The 20,506-nt window shown below is 36.0% G+C and overlaps 3 protein-coding genes and 2 long non-coding RNA genes across 8 annotated transcripts; 4 read left to right on the top strand and 1 right to left on the bottom strand.

Moving 5' to 3' along the window:
• The first annotated feature begins 1,132 nt into the window (after window positions 1-1,132).
• On the top strand, window positions 1,133-1,859 carry LOC131640833 (uncharacterized). The gene is made up of 2 exons (XR_009295356.1): window positions 1,133-1,308; window positions 1,411-1,859. It is a non-coding gene; the product is annotated as an uncharacterized LOC131640833 (long non-coding RNA).
• Window positions 1,860-3,921: 2,062 nt separating this feature from the next.
• LOC131640830 (uncharacterized) lies at window positions 3,922-6,109 on the bottom strand. 4 transcript variants are annotated; one of them, XR_009295354.1, is made up of 6 exons: window positions 5,591-6,108; window positions 5,150-5,247; window positions 4,936-5,048; window positions 4,608-4,844; window positions 4,400-4,468; window positions 3,922-4,301 (listed from the first exon to the last, which is right to left on the bottom strand). It is a non-coding gene; the product is annotated as an uncharacterized LOC131640830 (long non-coding RNA). The 4 variants fall into 4 exon arrangements; XR_009295353.1 differs by having other exon boundaries at window positions 4,936-5,247; window positions 5,591-6,109; XR_009295352.1 differs by having other exon boundaries at window positions 5,150-6,103.
• Window positions 6,110-6,223: 114 nt separating this feature from the next.
• LOC131640837 (uncharacterized) lies at window positions 6,224-6,946 on the top strand. The gene has a single exon (XM_058911212.1). The coding sequence runs from the start codon at window positions 6,224-6,226 to the stop codon at window positions 6,944-6,946; it is 723 nt and encodes a 240-aa protein (XP_058767195.1).
• On the top strand, window positions 6,943-8,379 carry LOC131640836 (uncharacterized). Its single transcript, XM_058911211.1, has one exon. It carries the CDS (start codon window positions 6,943-6,945, stop codon window positions 8,377-8,379), a length of 1,437 nt encoding a protein of 478 aa, XP_058767194.1.
• Window positions 8,380-9,167: 788 nt separating this feature from the next.
• On the top strand, window positions 9,168-11,069 carry LOC131640835 (uncharacterized). The gene is made up of 2 exons (XM_058911210.1): window positions 9,168-9,351; window positions 9,502-11,069. The coding sequence occupies exons 1-2, from the start codon at window positions 9,168-9,170 to the stop codon at window positions 11,067-11,069; spliced, it is 1,752 nt and encodes a 583-aa protein (XP_058767193.1).
• The last annotated feature ends 9,437 nt before the right edge of the window (window positions 11,070-20,506 follow it).

The raw sequence follows: 20,506 nt of genomic DNA, 5'->3' as shown, positions 1-20,506 counted from the left end.
TTTCATCTCATTAGTGATCATAATCACTCTAGACATGTACTCCGGTATCTTTTCATTGTTCTTCATGTTGATATTCTCATATTGCTTCCATAGACTCTAACGCTTCACGTTCTTCACTGATGCATCACCATCACAGCATCGTACCAGTGTGTCCCACACAGCCTTCGCCTTTGTCGAATCAGAGATCCTCTCAAACACGTTCGCATCCACACACTGATGGATATAGAACAACGCTTTCTAATCCTTCTTCCTCATTTCTTATTGCGTGTTTCTTTGCACTTTCGTTGCATCCGCAGCAACCTGCGTGTAACTTTTGTTCACGAGATCAAGCACATATTGGCGCCAAACCACACATGCATCTGAATCATCCACATATTCCAATTATTTTCATCAAACACCAGAAGTTTTGTATTCAAACCACCGTTTTCACCATTCATCTTCGATATTATGCAAGAAATCACTCAAATTTCACCAGACACTCGTGTTTCCCGATCCCTCGAAATCAAGAAATGTGATTGCGCTACGATTCGGATCTTCAATTCCCTATGAATTGAATGAATCGAAATCAAAACAATCACACACCTCACGTACACTTGTGTTTCCCTTTCCGTGGATCCGAACCAGAGCTCTAGATACCAATTGTTGGTGGACAGCGGAACAAGATGAATAAGATGAAGATGGAAGAAAGAGAAAAAGTTGTAACTAACTTTTACTCAATTGAAACAGTTACAAGAAAAATTCACACGTTCTACTCATTGCAAAGCAACGAAAAAAAACAACATATACCAAACTCATATTGGACCAACTAACTAAAACCTAACACAAGGCCCACGACAAACTAATAATAAATACTTAGAGTTTTCACATTAGATATAGATTAATTTTAATTTAAAATATTGTTATTTTTTTCCTATGGCTCTTAATTATAAATAAATGTGTTGTCTTTTCACATGTATTTCCTATCTATTATGAAAGACCAAAATATAATTACTATAACAAAGAAGTTTAATAAAAAAATAATGAATTTTGCTTTAGTGTTAATTAATGGAGTGAACCAAAGGATACATGCAACATATTGATTCAAGACATTTAACAATATTTTTATATTCATAAATTGCTTCTTGCAACTCTCAAGTGCTAAAAACTACTTAATTGATGCTAACAAACGCATGGAATTTTTACCTATAAAGAGATCAAAAAATTGTGTTTATTACATACAAAAGAGAAAAAATATGGATCAAATTTTCATGAATATTTATATTTTGATCGCCTTTCTTTCTCTATTATTTATTATGGAAATTAGTGGAGGTGTGCCATTTTTTCACACCATTTTGAATTTTTCTAATTTATCTTACATACAATATTTTATCAACTTTTAGTAACTTTTTTTTTCCATATTTGCTATTGCAGATGATATTCCCTGCACTAGTGATTCGGAATGTCCAGAGGTGTTAAATTATTTCTCTCAGTGTTACCAAGGAATTTGTCGATACTATTGAGCATATTACTTAAGTTTAAAAATAATTATATTATTTTTAGGGTTAGGGTTTTAAAAAATGGTCGTCGTCGTGTTGTGGTTTTGTAAATTTTTTTGCAATTTTGGTTGGTATAGGTATCGTGATAGTGTTTGTGGTCGTTATGGTGTGAGTTAACTACAATTTATTCTTTAATATAAAAATGGTGGTAACAGTATCAAAATTGACACCTGTCGAAACCGTTTTGTAATGGTCGATTTAGCGGTTGCATATCGTTTTTTAAAACTCAAGGTATAATTTCATTTGTATGTTAATAATGTTTGTACGTTTACAAATTACTTTAGAATTTAATTTATGCTTCTATGTTCTTTTAATTTTATGATATGCTCAAATGTGTATTATGATATTAGTATATAAGTAGTTTTACTTTCTTTTTTCAAAGAAATATCCTATTCTTTAAGAAATGAAGATGATATTTACTTCATCTCAACCAAGGCAGTCAACAAAAAAGACAACTTTAAAGTTGAACTTATTCACTTAATATAAAAGGATTAATGATTTTTTAATTTTATAAAGTTTAATTCTTTAAATTGGTGTTGTACTTTTGGCCCAACACACATTATCTTAAATTAATCCCAATACGTCAAGTTTATTTTGAGGTCAAACTTTCCTTTGCAATATGGAAATCGAACTATCCCCAAAGAGATGGTGAGCCTTTAGTCTCTTCCTGATGGTGAGATAGCTTCATCTCTCAATTTTCACAATTTCAATCTCATCACATAAATGGAATATTTTTACTATGGGGTTCAACATTTTTGTTTTAGCTCCCATATGCATGTGTTTCTTCATCTTTGATTATTCCGTTTTAAAATTTCTTCTAAGGAGTATTTTGATGGTAAAATTTATCGGTGAAGTAAGTTATTGAGAAAACCTTATGTACATATTTCATAATTATCAAGGCCAAGTTCCTAAGTCGGATGTATCGAGTAGCGTTAAGGAGTAGTAGTAGCCGAGCTGCTGCTGAAACCTCAAGAAGTCAGAAGTCGGGATAACATCCCGGAACTATCAAGACTAGCTTAAGAACAGAGGGGTCAATGATCATAAAACATTACAAGTCATTGATGGAGTCGAGTACACATGGTTAATGAAGACGCTTCAAGCACTTATGGACGGTTACAAATGTTACGAAGCTGATTAATGGTCATTAGACCATGAAGTTCACTATAAACTAGTGGGATACCCGTGCGTGCGCACGGGTACTGGTGTGGACCGTTTAATTGTCACCAGTTTGTTATGAGAATTTAAAAAAAGATGAAAAAATCTAAAAATTATTGGAAAAAAAGAAAAAAAATAGACTGCAAGATAATTGTATAAATTTCTACAAACTTATATTGTTAAGAAATACTATTAAACACATCAATTGTAAAAAAAAACAATTGTGAAAAAAAGGAAAAAAAGTATTTTTTAGGATTGAGAGAATTGTAATAATGAAAGAATTTAAAAAGTTTAATAAAAGAGATAAATAATTATTCAAAATTAAAATTAGTTAAAAATCAGTAAAAACATAGTTTTAGTCAAAAGTCCAAACAGAGAATGATATAAAAGAATTAAGTTTAATGTTGTAGTCATTAAAAATTGGGAAACCCATGCGTCCACACGGGTTCTAGTGAGGGTTGGACCGGGATTTTTACTTAGTACATATAGTATTAAATAAAAAAATAAAAAAAAAAATATGTATTTCATGTAATGACCCGTTTGTCCGCATTGGTACTGACGTGTTACCCGTGCATCCACGAGAAATTTGGCCTGCTTACCCGTGCGTCACATGTCATTGGTGTGTTACCCATGCGTCCGCACGGGTACTGGTTTGGGTTGGACTAGGTGTACCAGATAGATTGTTCATTTAATCTAAAAACTTAACATGAATCTTTTATTGTGAAAAAACTTATGATTAGGCAGCATCTTATAATTAGTTTAAAGGATAATTATAACATAAAAAGGAGCATTTAATTGGACCACAAAATAAAGTGATAACAAAAAGTAAATTTAAAGGGCGACAAATATTTACTAAGAATAGAATGGTGGTAATAGGGAAAAGTTGAATTATTCCAGTTCATCAAAATATTTGTATCAACAATACACTTTTCCTGTTTTTAAAAATATTTAGATAAAAAATACTCTTGTTCTCGTTTATAAAAATATTTATATAAATAATATATTATTTGATAAAATAATAAACCTTTTTCGTTTTTAAATGATGAATAAAAATAATAAAAACTTATTTGATAAAATAATAAAATTTAACTAAACACACATTAAAATATATATTTTTAAAATAAGTAACATTCATTTGGTTACACCTTTAAATTCTATCATCATTAAATAACATTAGTTCATACCATAATAGTTCATACCATAGCACCATACCTTCTAAAAAATAGAGATGAATTGTAAAACAATATCTTTAAAATTTCAATGATACATCCACATCATTCTAAAACAGAAAATGGATTTTAAAAGCACTAATACATAGGTGACAACTATAATAATCAAGTTAATAACACAAACTTATGATTCGTAAGTCCAAACTACAAATCAATGAGATGGGAAGTTTGTCCAGCTATTTTTATATCATAGCCGGATCATTCATCTGGTCTCTCATCTGTTCATGTAAATCAGTAGTTGAGGATGGGAAATCTGGCTCTGAAGCATTCATGTCCAATCTCCCCAACAATATTTGCAATTGTTATTCGTTGCGGGGGTGAATATATATAATGGGAAATAGAACAGACGAGAGGATTAAAATGCTACCATGAAGTTGAAAACCTGTATTAAAAAATAAATTGAGGTTTAAAAAACAAAAACTTGAAATTTAGATACCGAACGTCATCAACAGTCTTAAATTGAGTCAGAACCTCACTCACTTGATTACTTTCTTCATCATAATTGATTACCACAATATGCTGAAGAGTGGTTGATATAGAACTCGAAACCTGCATAAATTGAATTAGTTTATTATTACGATATCGTAAACATACTATTCAAATCTGATAAAACAATATGTTCAGAGTCAAGTGATTGAACCATTCAAATTTACAAAAAGAATCTATTGAATCCGCATAACTATCAAACCTGCTATTGAATCAGTTTTGTGTTGATTATTCATAACCCATACGGTGGAAGCGGGTTCACAAAGGCGAGGAGAGCTTAAGAACTCATCGGCCTCCAACGATTGCTTTAACCAAGAGTTTGACACACCGCAGCCAACTTCTTCGCCATATTCATAAAATTGCTTCAGAGACAGAGGAAGAATCGCCTAGGATGTTTGATGATACCCTCGCATATCGATAAGCGTTTTCATCTCCAAATCTGCAGTAAATCAATGACTAAAATTAGTACAATCAAACGTAACATAAAGCAACAAACAGTAAATCTGAATAAATAAAGGAAATAGATGAACCTCCTCCATCTTCAATCATGCCGCCCCATCTTCGATTCCCTTTTCAAGTTCATGAACAAAATAGAGAGAAATCTTATGAATGAACTCACCTTATCGCTCCACGAGTTAAGTTCCTGTAAAATCAACCATAAGAAACACAAAATATCTACCATTGCCATCAAAATCACTATGATATTAAACTGAAAGTTATTATGCATTTCTTTAGCATCCTTACTGCAGCTGCCTGAGCAGAGTGATAACAATAGCATGGTATACATAACAAAAATCAAAGGCATTGAAGGTTTTATCATCCAAACCGTGTTATTCCATCCCCTGCTCAAAGAAGAGTAAATTTATTTTTTGACAATCTTGTCAAATATCATCATAGTCATACTACAACAAGAAAGGTCAAAGCATGATGCAGATTCGCCCACTATTTCAATTTTTTCCAACTCTCTCCTGCATAAAATTGAGATAAAGGGCAGCAATAACACGATGATGAAGATTTTGTAAAATTTTGCTCAAAAGGTGGACTAAATGAAAACATTAATGAACTAAATGAAAACAACCAATCCTAATGCAGTGAAGCCATGATTGTTTGATATGATAAAAAGATAGAAGAAAGGAGAAGAGAAATTTGGGATTGCTGGAGATGAATGAAACAGTAAACCCTAACCCCCTTTTCTTTTAATCCGATTTTTCTGCCATGGATCTCGAGTTTTTGTTTCCAGAAACCAAATCAATCCCTAAGACGAATGAGGTGTTTTCTTCCTCTCCTTCTTCTTCGAGCATCCCTGTTCCTCAGCCCGTGAAGTCTTTTGCGCAAGCTTTGAAAGGGGTATGTGATATCCCTGTATCGCAGCTCCCTCAGCCTCTGATCAAAGGGGATCGCCCTTCTATTACCATTCCAGAGGAAGAATATAAGGCAGGCATAGATGAATGTAAGAACAATCTCCATGGGAGAGTTCTATGGCCAAAAGGAACTTCGCCCCTTACTGTTGTTGAGCTCAGGAAGAAGCTTACTCTTATTTGGTCAAACATGAAGAACTGGGGCGTTCAGTCATTGGGCAAAGGTTACTATGAATTTACTTTCTCTAGTATAGAAGATATGCGCAAGGTGCGAGCTTTGGGAGCTATGAGTTTAAATCCAGGTTCATTAAAGTTGTTTGCTTGGACTAGGGATTTTAATCCGTCAGTACAAAACAACACCTCTGCTCAAGTGTGGGTCAGATTCTATGGGTTGGCCCAGGAATACTGGAGGCCACGGATTCTTTTTGCCATTGCTAGCTGCGTAGGTACACCAATTTGTATGGATGCTGCAGCATCTAAGTCTAGGGTGGACCGTACCTTCGGGCAATTTGTTCGCGTATTGATCGACATGGACCTGACACGTACATTGAATCACAATGTTTTGGTTGAAAGAGAAGGCTTTGCGTTTTTCTCAGACATTGAATATGAAAACTTACCTGAGTTCTGCACGCACTGCAGAAAATCGGGTCATGTGGTGCAAAATTGCAAACTGCTAAGACCCCCTATGAACTCTCATGCTCCAAAGCCGCAGGAGCCTGCATTACTTAATAAAAGTCCTACCGAATCAGATCATGCTGATTCTGTTCACTTAGAAGCTAGAGCGGATGATGGTGATTTTGGTGGAAATAATTCTGATAATACCTTGAAAAAACAGGATTTGGTGAATGATGTACCTGAAGCTGAAGCTTTGCTGAATGGCTTGGCTGTTGATGACCCTGTTTTGGTTCCTGTAAACTCTCTAAATTTTGTTACTCATCCCTCACGGAACAACGACTCTCAGCTATCAGAGTTTGTAGACGCAACGCAGTTTGATGTCGCCAAAGCTGATGAAGGAGCTGTTTTTCTCCAGAAATCTTGGGATAACCTTGCTGAAGAAGATGAACCTATAGAAGGAGCCTTCTCAAATGCGATCTCCAATCTCAACAAAAAGAAACACACAACTAGAGTAAAAAAGAAACACTCTTCAAGGTCTCAAGCAGGGCCAAAAACAGTGTCATCATGAAGTGTGTTTATTGGAACATAAGGGGTGTGGCTAATGCTTCTTCTAGATTAGCCTTGAAAAGAATAATCAATAAATACAAGCCTGATTTTTTAATAATAGCAGAACCAAAAATTGTCTTTGATAATTTCTTTCAGCTTTGGTTTGCAAGGTTGGGTTTCAAGCTTTTTGCCTCGAATTCGTCTGTTATTCCGTCTATTTGGTGCCTTTGCAATGTTTCTTTTACTCCTAGCCTTATTTCTGTGTCAGATCAATTTGTTGGTTTCTCGGTTTGCTTGGACAATCAGCAGATGGCCATTGCTGCCGTTTATGCCTCTACAAACTTGGTTAAAAGAAGGGAGTTATGGCAGGATTTTAATGTTCTTCAGGGATGTTATCCTCTCCCCTGGGCCTTCTTTGGGGATTTCAATGCGATTATGGGAGCTTTCGAGCATCGGGGCCGGAACAGTCCGGCTTTTAGGCCGATGGCTGATTTCATTAGTTGGACAGATTGCAATAATCTTTTTCATTTCCCTACTACTGGTGCCAAGTTTACTTGGTCTAATAAGAGGGACCCTCCTTTCCTTATAGAGAGACGTCTTGACCGGTGCATAGGTAACTCTATTTGGCTTGATATTTGTGGCAGTATCGCTGTTTCCACGCTGCCTAAGGTATGCTCTGATCATCATCCCCTCCTGTTGGAATTTCACATTCATTCTTTCAAAGTCGCTTCCCAGTTCAAGTTCCTTAGCACGTGGTCGCTGCATGATAATTGTAAGGAGTTGATTGGCTCGGTTTGGTCTCAAAATATTGTTGGTTGTCCCATGTATGTTTTAAATAAGAAGCTGCAGCTTCTTAAGAAAGAGCTTAAAGTGTGGAATAAATCTGTTTTCGGTAACGTAACGGAGAATGTTAAATATGCTGAAGATAGATTGAGTAAGATTCAAGATGATATTCAAACAGAAGGTATGTGTGCCTCCCTGAAGCAGCAGGAATTAGATGCCCAAAATTCTCTCAGTAAGGCTCTCGACATGGAGGAGCAATTTTGGAGGGACAAGTCCAGAGTTAATTGGCACCTTGAGGGAGATCGCAATACAGCTTTTTTTCACCGTGTCACTAAGATCAAGCAAAAGTTTAGACCGATTTCTATGCTTAGAAATGGTGACTCCATTATTACCGATTCGAAGGCTATTGCTGATTTCACGGTTAGCTATTTCGAATCGCTTTTTTCTGCTAACCTTTCTATTTTGCAGGATTCAAAAATGGTTGAAGATACTATTCCCTCTTTAGTGGACGATAAAACGAAGCAAATGTTGACTGCTATTCCTTCGGTAGATGAGATTTCTGCTGTTGTTTTCAATCTCAATAGAAATAGTGCCCGGGCCCCGATGGTTTTGGAGCGGTGTTCTTTCAGGCTTATTGGGATATTATCAAGCAAGACGTGTCGAATGCGGTAATTCAGTTCTTCAGTTCTGGCTGGCTGCTGCCTGGATTTAATGCAAACACTATAATTCTTATCCCTAAAGTCAAGGGAGCAGACACGCTGGATCGCTTCAGACCAATTGCGATGTCGAATTTCAAGTTCAAAATTATTACAAAGATTCTGGCTGATCGTTTGGCTTCCATAATGCCTTTTCTTATTTCCAAGGAGCAAAGAGGTTTTGTTAAAGGGAGGCATATTCATGACTGCATTAGTTTGGCGTCTGAGGCGGTTAACTTGCTAGATTCTAAGGCTTGGTGCGGCAATATGGCGCTTAAGGTTGACATTGCAAAGGCGTTTGATACCCTGGATTGGAATTTCCTTTTGAATGTGCTGCGTCAATTCGGTTTCAATGATAAGTTCTGTTTGTGGATTAGTAACCTTCTCAAATCTGCCTACTTGTCCATTAACATCAATGGTGTGCTGTATGGTTATTTCGGTTGTTCTCGTGGGGTCCGGCAAGGGGACCCGCTGTCTCCGTTGCTTTTCTGTCTTGCCGAAGAGGTGATTAGTAGAAAAATTCTGCAGCTGGTTTCCTCACAGAAGCTTGAGCTTATCAAGGGTCCTAACAACGTTATTGTTCCTTCCCATATTTTGTACGCGGATGACGTCTTCATTTTTTGTAGAGGAAAGTTCTCAAACATTAAGAATCTCATCAATGCTTTTTAAGATTATGCTACTGTGTCGGGGCAGCATGTTAATTGTAATAAATCCTTTCTTTATGGTGGTTCTATGTCCGCATCCAGATTAAATATTTTGGCGAACATGTCGGGGTTCAATATTGGCACTTCTCCGCTTGTTTATCTTGGAGTTCCTATCTTTAAGGGTAAACCTAAAGCGGTTCATTTGCGTCCGATTGCGGATAAAATCATTCATTTGCTTGCTTCTTGGAAAGGTGCTCTTTTATCGTTTGCCGGCCGTGTTGAACTTGTGAAGTCCGTCATTCAAGGTATGCTCACGCACTCCATGGCTATTTATTCGTGGCCGATCTCTCTTATCCGCGATGTTGAGCATGCGGTGAAGAGGTTCATATGGAGCGGCGAAACTTCTAAGAATAAAATCATAACGGTGGCTTAGAACAATATGTGTTTTCCTTTAGCGGAAGGTGGGCTTAGGATTCGGTCTATCAGCAGCTTAAATGACGCTTACAATCTTAAGATGGCTTGGGAGTTACATAACTCAATGGAGCCTTGGGCTCATCTTCTTAGGCAGAGAGTTTTTAGAAAGCAGAAAATCATCAAGCATCACATTTTTTCTTCCCTTTGGGCCAACATTAAGCCGGAAATGCCGACTGTGGAGAACAATAGCTCTTGGTTGTTGGGTTGCGGTTCTAATATCAGTTTGTGGTATGATGCTTGGTGTGGCAGCCCACTGAGCAATGATTTGGTGGATGCGGATGGTATCGTCGATCAAACGGTCAGCAGTATTATAACAGATGGTAAATGGGATTTTTCTAAAGTTGTTTCTTGCATTCCAGCAGCAATAAAGGAGAGGATTGCTGGCTGCCATATTCCCTTCGATCTTCGTCCTGATTCGAAAGTTTGGGTGCATTCTGCTAATGGGGAGTTCTCTTCTAAAATAGCTTACGAGTTTAAGCGACCCAAAGGTTTGCTTAAGGAGTGGTGGCAGTGGCTTTGGTCAAAATCTATCCCACCTTCGAAGTCATGCTTGGTTTGGAAGCTCTTACATGATAAAGTGCCTACGGACGATCAATGCCGGAGAAGGAATTTTGCCTTTCCTTCTCGGTGTGATCTTTGCAATGAGGCGGAAGAAACAACACCCCATCTATTCTTTAACTATAAGTTCTCCTCTCAGCTTTGGCATTGGTTAAGTTTAAAGCTTAATTCCTCCTTCCCCATTCTTTGTTGGAATGATGCTTGGAGTCTTTGCAAAAATTTTGGGATTGGTCAATGCAAATCCGTTGCTGGGGCAGCCGTGATTTACGTCCTGAATGTTATATGGCTGGCTAGAAATAAGACTAGATTCCATAATGCTAAGATGAATTTCTCTGCAGCCACTTCTTACATTATGGATGCCGTTGCTTTGGATGGTAGTGTTTCTTCGCCGACAAAATATTTGAATATGCAGGATTTCATCTTTCTCAAGAGTTTCAAAGTCACTATCCGTCCTCCTAAAGCTCCTGTTATTATGGAGGTTATTTGGAAGCCGCCTCCAAGATCTTGGATAAAGATTAATTGTGACGGTGCCTCGTCTTCATCGTCGGGGTTGTCGGCTTGCGGTGGTATTGTGAGAAATAGTGAGGGCTTTTTTATGGGAGCCTTTGCTTCTTTTTTGGGAGTTTCCAACTCTCTCATGGCCGAACTCTCGGGAGCAATGTTTGCTATTGAGTTCGCTTATGAGAATAATTGGAATTCCATTTGGTTAGAGACCGACTCTACGACGGTGGTTAATGCGTTCAAGGCTCCGTTTGTTGTGCCGTGGTATATTAGAAATAGATGGGTGAATTGTATTAATATAGTTGCTAATTGGAATTTCGTTGTTTCCCATATTTTTCGGGAAGGGAACACTTGTGCAGACAGTCTTGCTAACATAGGGCTTAGTATTAATGGTACTTCTTATTTTTCCTCTGTCCCTGATTGTTTAAGGGCTGATTTTGTAAAGAATAGGTTTGGTATGCCTTTCTTTAGGTTTGTTCCTCCTCGATAGGGTTTTGGTGTATGTCCCCCCTATCTTTTTTGTAGCAATCTTCTTTTATCTAATATTATCCTTCATTTAAAAAAAAATGCAGTGAAGCCAAAGTTCACAACACTAGAGCATGAGCCAAAAATATTAAGTAAACGCTTTCATTGAAAATGGAAATTTTATGCAGAGATATGGTCTGCAATGTAAAATAACATGCCATATAAGAGCTAATGTATAAAAGAAGTAGTCCAATTCAAAAAACTATGGCCATTAAAATTAAAACGAAATATTTTCTACCCCCCCCCCCCCCCCCCCCCCCCCGCAAACCCTAATCATCAAATCAAAACCCCCTAGCTGATATGAAGTTAGACCAATCCCACAGTGTCTCATCTTCATCCGAATAATTGAAGATTGCATGTTTGGTTACTTTCCTAGTTGTTCTTCTTCTCCTCCTCCTCCTCTTTCTTCTTCTTTGAGCATCTACTGTGACTCCATGTAGGATCTGAGAAACTCCCGTTGGCTTCCCACTTGGTTAAACAACTGCATCTCTATCTTGAATATGAGGACCTTTGATGCTCTTGACAATGACATTGATAGCAGGTTGTGGTTCCTGGTCCATTTTGGTTATACTTGTTCCTGCCCTTTCGAATTTGTGTGGGGAGATTGGAAAAAGTAATTGACACCCATCATGTATATATAATGGTTGTTTTAAAGGGTTTAGAGTTTGGAAAGTGGAAAGGTGCAATTTAATAACAATTGCATAATCCAATGATTATACATTGGAATGTGCCATTACGGTTGGAAAGTGGAAAGGTGAAATTTAATGACAGTCTTTCATTTATTGTAAGTAGAAACAAACCACAAAATTAGTTTTAACCATACATAATTATTATACAAGCAATGAAAAGTCTATCCAATTCAGGCAAAGACTGAGGTTTAAAGCATAAAAGCGAGTCTGATTAATCGCACATGATATGAATTTATCAAAGTTTAAGGCCTTTTGGAGGGTAAATAAATGAAAGTAGCTTCGATAATTGAAAGTAGCCTTCAGGAATGTCTTCATATGCCATAGTTTCTTCTAATACCACTTTGAGACTGCTCTTCCGCTGTTGATTTCCTCCGCTGCACCTTCAATCAAGGCACCCTGTTGGGACACCCGTTTCAAAAGTAAAACAGTTACTTATTTACATACACACAGATGATGCAATAACATCAGATTTCACAGTTATTTATTTTCCCCGCTGCACCTTCAATCAAGGCACCCTGAAAAACAAACCACAAAATCATCTAATCTACCACTAAAACCCTAACTCACAGCTTATTCAAGTTACAAACTAATGGCCAGAGGTATAAAAGTTGAGATAAAGAGAAAAAGAAAAACACTATTCAATAATTGTTCAGCTTTTTATTTAAGAAAAACTGAAATTACAGCAACAAAATCACTTAAGCCCATACCTTGTTAGCTTCATAATGCAGCGGTAATACTCGATCCAGTATATATCTTGAAAAATAAACCACAAAATCATCAAATCAACCACTAAAACCCTAACTAAAAATTCAAAACCCTAAATTTCAATCCAACCGATCCACTTCCACCCCTCACTAAATTCCTGCATTTATCACATAACTAACTCATCACCAAAACTATTACTATAACCTCTGCAAAACAATAGTATCTGTCATTTAAAATATAAAGCTTTAAATCACAGTTCCACTAACAATACGGTATGGAGGATCAATTGACAAATATAATAAAAATAATAATAGTAATCCATTTACAACTATAATAATCAAGTTAATAGCACAAACTTATGATTCGTAAGTCTAAAATACAAATCAATATGATGGGAAATGTGTCCAGCTATTTATATAGCATAGTTAGACCATTCATCAGGTTTCTCATCTGTTGATGTAAATCAGTACTTGAGAATGGAAAGTATGGCTCTAAAGCATTCATGTCCAATCTCCCCAACAATGTTTGCAATCGTTATTCGTTGCAGGGGTGAATATATAACAGGAAAGAGATCAGACGAGAGGTTTAAAATGCTACGATGAGGTTGAAAAACTATATTCAAAAACAGATTGAGGTTTAAAAAACAAAAACTTTGATTTTAGATACTGAACGTCATCAACAGTCTTAAATTGAGCCAGAACCTCACTCACTTGATTACTTTCTTCATTATAATAGATTACCACAATTTGCTGAAGGGTGGCTGATATAGAATTCGAAACCTGCATAAATTGAATCAGTTTATTATTACGAATTCCTAAACATACTATTCAAATCTGATAACACTATATGTTCGGAGTCAAGTGGTTGAACCATTCAAATTTACAAAAAGAATCTATACTTTTTCTTGCAACAAAATAAGATTAAACGTTATGAACATTAGAAGAAGAAAAAATAGAAACATGAAACCTAAAGAAAAAAGAGATCCAACATAAATACCTAAAGTAACAAAACCCTAAAATTAGAACAACATAACTATTGAAACCGAAAGAAAAATGAGATCCAACAAAAATACCTAAAGAAACAAAATCCTAAAATTAGAACAACATAACTATCAAACCTATTATTTGTGTTGATTTAAATCACAGTTCCACTAACAATACAGTATGGAGGAGTAGCCCATTTGTCATCACCATGAAAATAATCTCCTCAGGTGAGTTCTCTAGTTCAACATTCTTTCCTTGCGAGCTCATCCATTATTGTACATTTTGCTACAAAAAAAACATGGGAATCATTATCACACAGAAACATAATCACATATAGGAATCACCTCCTAACTTAGATTTGGTAAAGAAAAGACTTACCAAATGTGTTACCAATATGTACGAACAACTTTGAGTCTTATGAAACAAGCATGAGCAAGGGCTTGATTAATGATTGTCGCTTCTATTGTTATTGTGACCTGGGTTGAGCTATTGCTGCTAGTGTAACAACACCAAATACTGGCCAATATAGATTTTATGCAAAAAAAATAATATAACAGCTACCAGATAGAAATCACTACAAAAATTATAAACTATTTTCAATGTAGAGTGACGGACATAAGAAACCTGGAAATTAGAAGAAACCTAAAAAAGTTACACATCAACAATTTGAAAATCGACACCACCAAACTTGCCACAAGAAATCCGTCGCTGTCACGACAAATCAACCATCGCGCTCCGCTGTAAATCCAACAGAAAAGACATATCCCACCGGAAACGATAGATTGGTCGATGTATCGCATATCTTGAATGCTCGGGTCGTGTCTCTTTCCGGTTGTAACCCGTTTTTCCATCTTGATTTCAGTTGCATTCATGGTTTTGTTTTGTTTGCAAGAGAGATGACAATGAGAAAATCCATATGAATGGAAGGTTCAGAGCAGAAGAAAATAGAAAAGAGAGAAAGAAAAATTAAAATGAAGATAGAGATAGAAGCATAGATACGTAAAGGAAAAAGAGAGAGAGAGTGAAGATTCAAACAAATTTGAATTAAAGTATAACAAATTAAATTATAACCAAACAACCTCAAGTGACATCATCAATTCATTCCAACCTAATGATCAAAATAAAAAAGCAGCAACTATGTACTTGGAATAGAATAATATGACATCATTAGTTCAAAAAAGTAATTTTAGGACCAAAATTGCCCCCATTTTGGGGAGGTGGCAAAATTAGAAGGAAGGACAATAGGGAGTTTACCAGAGGTATTAATGTTCTTATATGGTAGATAGGACTCCGACTGAGAGATAAGCAAGCCACTTCTATTCTTGAGTTTGCACTGCTCAAATCCCTAAAACAAATACTTACAAACTCATGTTTGATTTTGTCGGAATCCTCTTCCGAGAAGTAATCAAAAGTGCTCTGCATGAACACCTTCTATAACCAAAACTTGCATGCATTCCAGCTTAAAGGTGTGCGTGTGCGTGTCTATATATATATATATATATATATATATATATATATATATATATATATATATATATATATATATATATATATATATATATATATATATATATATATATATATATATATATATATATATATATAAAGTTCATACACAATAAGACTTTCATGTGTAAGACAAAGAATAATGATAACCAATAAAAGGACTTAACTGTGATAAATGTAAACAGGCGATAAACTGATTTTATTACTTAGTTCAATCAAACCAGTCTATGTTTGGGGGAGAGAGTAACTCTCTAATTTACTATACAAAGATTTCTAGTGAAAAACTACCTCACAGATAACGACCCTTTATGGAAAATTTATACAATTTACGACGGTTGGTTTATGTACTCTTCAAATATGTTTTCTTTCTCTTCGCCACTTAAGATTTTACAGCATACTTCAATATCTCCATCTTAACTTATAATCGTGGTGACCTCAATTTAACCATCAAGCCACCCTTGAACCTTAATCTTTCCACTTGCTTCCAATCATCTTTTTCTGCCTAAGTAATCTAATAAGCCAACAAGTATTATTTTTCAACCATTATTAACTCATTCTGTTTTCGAATGCCTCCCTGAATGTCCATGTTTCTGATTTTGGAACCCTTCAGCCACATTCAAAGCATAATACCTAAAGCTAGCATAATCGTCCCTTTGAGATATTACAATTTCCCTCCTTACCTTATCATGAGTAAAATGATAGTCAGAAGTCTTTGTAATCATTCCCTCACTATTACTAGTATCCATAGTAGGAAACTCCGCCTCAAACAAATTTTTTTTTGCCATAGTTTCTAAAAGCTTTATCCCTTGGTTTTTACTCTTCTTCCCCTCACAAGACTCTATTCCAACCAAGTAAGTTTCTTTGGACTAGCCTTACCCAATAAGTTCAATGACAACTCAATGATCTCATGCGTTTATATCCCTTCTCTTCTACAAAATTCATTAAAGTTCTCTAAAGCAACCTTCAGGCAATTATCATGCCTTGACCTCAAATCTCCTAACTTATTCTTATCTTGAAAGTTTTCACTAGATGATGATGAATGAACAATAATATTGGAGCTTTCTAAAATATGTAAACCATATATTTTATACCTTTTAACTATGATCACTTCACCATGCAGAATCTTCAACAACCCGCGTTCAACTCTAGTGAAATAGCCTATATCATCAAATATGCTTATGGATAACAAATTTTGCCTGAATTTTGAAACATACCTCTCATTGTGAAGAAGAATTTCACAATCATTGAACACTTTAAGTCTAGCTGTGTCAATACCATGAACCTTGTAAACCTTATCGTCACCAAGAATAACTGCTCCACCTTGCTATAGCTTCAAAGTCTCAAAGTATTCTTTTCTTAGACACATTTGATAAGAAAAATCTAAGTGCATTCCCCAAATATCTTTAGTCTCCAAACTCGACACCACTAGTGCACCGACACTCTCCTAACTATCCTCATCAGAGGCAACTGAAACTAAAAAGTATCATCATTGTTCTTCCTCTCAGGACAATCCCTTTTGAAGTGAGAGGTTTTCTGACAACTATAACATTTTACCTTTGACTTCTCAAACCTATTTGGTTTAGAGGTCCCTATACGCTCACTTTCCCCTCTTGAGACACTCAAGCCTTCACCACTATCATCAATTTTCAAATCTTTCACCTTTGAAAATTTTGTGGATCTCACAGGCATCTAGATTTCATCGAAAGTAATAGTATATTACTTACTATAAAGAAGGGAATCCTCAAAGTGATCAAAGTATTTGGATAATGAGCTCAACAAGAGTAGAGTCTTTTCCTCAATATCAATCTTCACCTTAATATTCTCGAGATCATCAATAATCTAATTATTTCAACTGCTCCACCACCATTAGGAACAAATAATGTCATTTTTTGAGACATAACATGTGAGCCAAATACTTGGTCATGTACAATGATTCATTTTTTCCCACATCAAAATCGCAATCTACGGTGTAGCGACTTCCCTTAGAACTTTATCACTGATGCACAAGATAATGGCACTCTTAGCCTTATCCACCATCTCAGATTTCTCAACTTTTGATAGGAATGCAAGCATTGATGCCTCACCCTTAAAAGCTTCAATACATTTCTCTTGAGTTAAAATTTCTTGTATATTCCATTTCCATAACCCAAAATCATTGTCTCCATAAAACTTCTCAATCTCCCATTCAGCCATCGTGCTCACTTGAAAATAATACCCATTTGTCCCACAGTGGGCGCCACCTATTATGAAAATGATATAATAATTAAAACCATTTCTCAAGAAGTATTCAAAGTTCAATCAAACCAAGAAATTTGATGAATAAGACAAATAACAATGGCAACCAAAATCGAAAGAACTGCATGCATAAACCTTGGTAAAAATAAGAAAAATAAATAATGAGTCAAATGACTATATCTAGAAGAGTCTCCTGTCTCAAAACAAATAACCATGGTTGAAGTCGACAATAACACGAACAATAATAGAAATAAAATTTGTGGCACACCATGTCACAATAGTCCTAAATGTTTGGATCACCGTCTTAGAACACAAAGGAATGTCCGACAAAGTGAAGTGAAAATAGGATTATTGAAAATTTTGTATGCTATCCCTTTTGATAGGAATGACCGTCAATCTATCAGAATGGACTTCCCGGATGAAGATATAATGTACTCCCTCCGTTCCTTTTTAAGTGTCGTTTTAGAAGAATTTTTTTGTTCCTATTTAAGTGTCGTTTTATAATTTAATGTTATAATTTGTCATTTATACCCTTATTTTTTCAATAACTCCACCTCAAAATTTTCAATTAGTTATTGGAAAAAGAGAGTGTATGATTGAATTTATTTGGAAAGAGAAAAATAAATAAGGGTATAATAGAAAAAGTAACTCTAATAATCCACTATCTTGGTGGAAGAGCTTTTTGCTAAAACGACACTTAAAAAGGAACGGAGGGAGTATTTGAGAGCTCAATATTGGGATGAACCATTGCCAGAAGAAGGACCAGATCCTGGATCCAAATGGGGTTTAATTTTTTATGGAGCTTCTAATGTTCATGGCCATGGTATTGGTGTTGTTATTATCACTCCGCAAGGTTCACATGTTCCTTTCACTGCAAGGATATGTTTTGATTGTACAAATAATATTGCTGAATATGAAGCTTGCATCATGGGACTTGAAGAAGCCATTAATCTAAGGATTAAGATCCTTGATGTTTATGGAGATTCTGCGCTTGTGATTAATCAGATTAAAGGAGAATGGGAAATTCGTCATCCTGGTTTAATCCCTTACAAAGATTACGCCAGAAGGCTATTGACATTCTTCAACAAAGTTGAATTCCACCACATCCCTCGAGATGAGAATCAGATGGCTGATGCTTTAGCCACATTGTCTTCCATGTACAAAGTGAATTTCCATAATGAGGAGCCTCGAATTACAATCAGGCGTCTTGATAGACCTGCTCATGTATTTGCAGTTGAGGAATCAGCAGATGAGAAGCCTTGGTACTTCGATATTAAGCACTTTCTTCAGACCCAAGAATACCCACTTGGGGCATTGATCGGAAAAATAGCAAGTGTACTACTTTCTACCGATGTAGTTATTAAAGTGGAGATTATCCAAGTATCGATCTCGAGGACTGCTGTGGTAATATAAGTGGGAATTATAATTCAATTGAACAAAAAGCACATGGGGTTGATTTGGTTGGTTGATTAAAGATTACAATAATTTGAAATAAGCAATATTTAAAACTGGACTTTGCAAAAAGTAAGAGAAGACATGCTAGGGTAGATGTATGAACCGCCTTGTAATTCATGTAACCGCTATTTCATGAAAGATTCGTTAATATGACTAAGTATCGATTCTCAATAGTTATTTTCCCTAATTCCTTAGCGGAAAATCATTTGATACTCAAATTATGTTTTAATTCCTTAACAACTCAATTTTGCATAAAGAACCGTATGCACATAAACAAGAATAGACGATCACTATAGTTAAACCCTCATTCCTAAGCGATTTACTGATAGTGTTATTATTCAAAAAGCGTTAAAGTGGTTTGTCCGACCTAACCTTAACCATATATCAAAAATATATTTTCCAATAGAAAGAAGCATTAGACACTTTGAATATAAACTTAAATCATAAAACTTCAAAGTCATAAAACAACGGTAATTCGATTCATTACATAAAAGCGATTCAGGGACATCCCCCTAACATAAATATGTTTAGCTACTCATAGTAATTAGGAAAACTACAAAGGTAATTGTAAACATTACAAGAGATGAGGATTGCTTCAATCTTCAATTGCTTCCGCTCTTGAAGATCTCCCTTTTCCAAACCCTTGATTGCTCTTCTCTCCTTCGTAAAAATCTCCAATATGATCCTAGATCCTCCATCCTCATCAGAATTAGGTCTAAGTAGTGCTGATTCAAGTTTTAAACATGCGAAAAGTCCGAACTACCCTTAATGAAGTTGAGGCCTTTAAAAATAAAAAACTGGAAAAATTGCTCGCGCCTGCCAACACGGGCCGTGTCCTGTGACACGGGCACCCGTGTTGGACCTCTGTCAATGTCCTGGATTTCCTTTCGTCCCAGACTTCCTGACACGGGTCGTGTCCTGTGACACGGGTACCCGTGTCAGGCCACTGACTGCTCCATTCTCTTTTGTTTCCTCCTGTTTCCTGACACTGGTTGTGTCCCGTGACACTGGTACCCGTGTCAGGCCACTGTATGCGCCATATCTTCATTTTTACTTCGATTCGTATTTGTTTGGCTCTGCATTCTTCTTATGGACTTTACCGCATAAACCTGAAACATAATTACTACCGAAACAAGCATCAAAAGCAACTATTCTACTAGAAATTACAAATAACATATAATTGAAAAATATGAAAGAACTAAATTAAAACAAAGAATAAACAAACAACCATGTTACCGAAATGACCGATTTTTATCAGATAATTGACGGAGTATAAGTAAAATTGGTGACCGATCACAACCCCAAACTTAGCTCATTGCTTGTCCTCAAGCAATGCATGAGAGAACATAACAAAGGTCACCCTTGAATTCATTCTTCCTCAACACAACCGTGCTTTTCGCCACTCAACTTCCACCTTTCCGATCAATCTTTCTAGCTTCAAGCTTGGAATTTTTCCGCTTCACTTCCACATCAAAGTACTCTTTCACCTGTATGCTTTTTCACACTTCTGACCCATTCTCTCAGGGTTAAAGCAATGTAATTCACTCACAAGTCATTATATGCAATACCAACTTTTAAATTTGAATAAATTCTACTTTCACACACAAACACTTTGCACACACTTTTTGAGGTCTTTAGGTTGTAACGGGGCTTAGGATAGGTGGGATAAACAAGGAAACGAATACACAAAGGTTTTTGGGGCTCGGCAGTCATGTTGTCTTTCTTGTCCCTGTGCTTATTTTAATACGATGGTATTTAACATTGACTCTTTAACTTCACTCAATTATTCGAGTGTTTCAAATGTAACCAAGTCATTTAGCCGGGACAAG

This window comes from Vicia villosa, unplaced genomic scaffold (genome assembly GCF_029867415.1).
Source record: "Vicia villosa cultivar HV-30 ecotype Madison, WI unplaced genomic scaffold, Vvil1.0 ctg.003334F_1_1, whole genome shotgun sequence".
Taxonomy (NCBI): Eukaryota; Viridiplantae; Streptophyta; class Magnoliopsida; order Fabales; family Fabaceae; genus Vicia; species Vicia villosa.
Note: the sequence above shows the minus strand (reverse complement) of the source record. Positions and strands in the feature narration are given on the sequence as shown.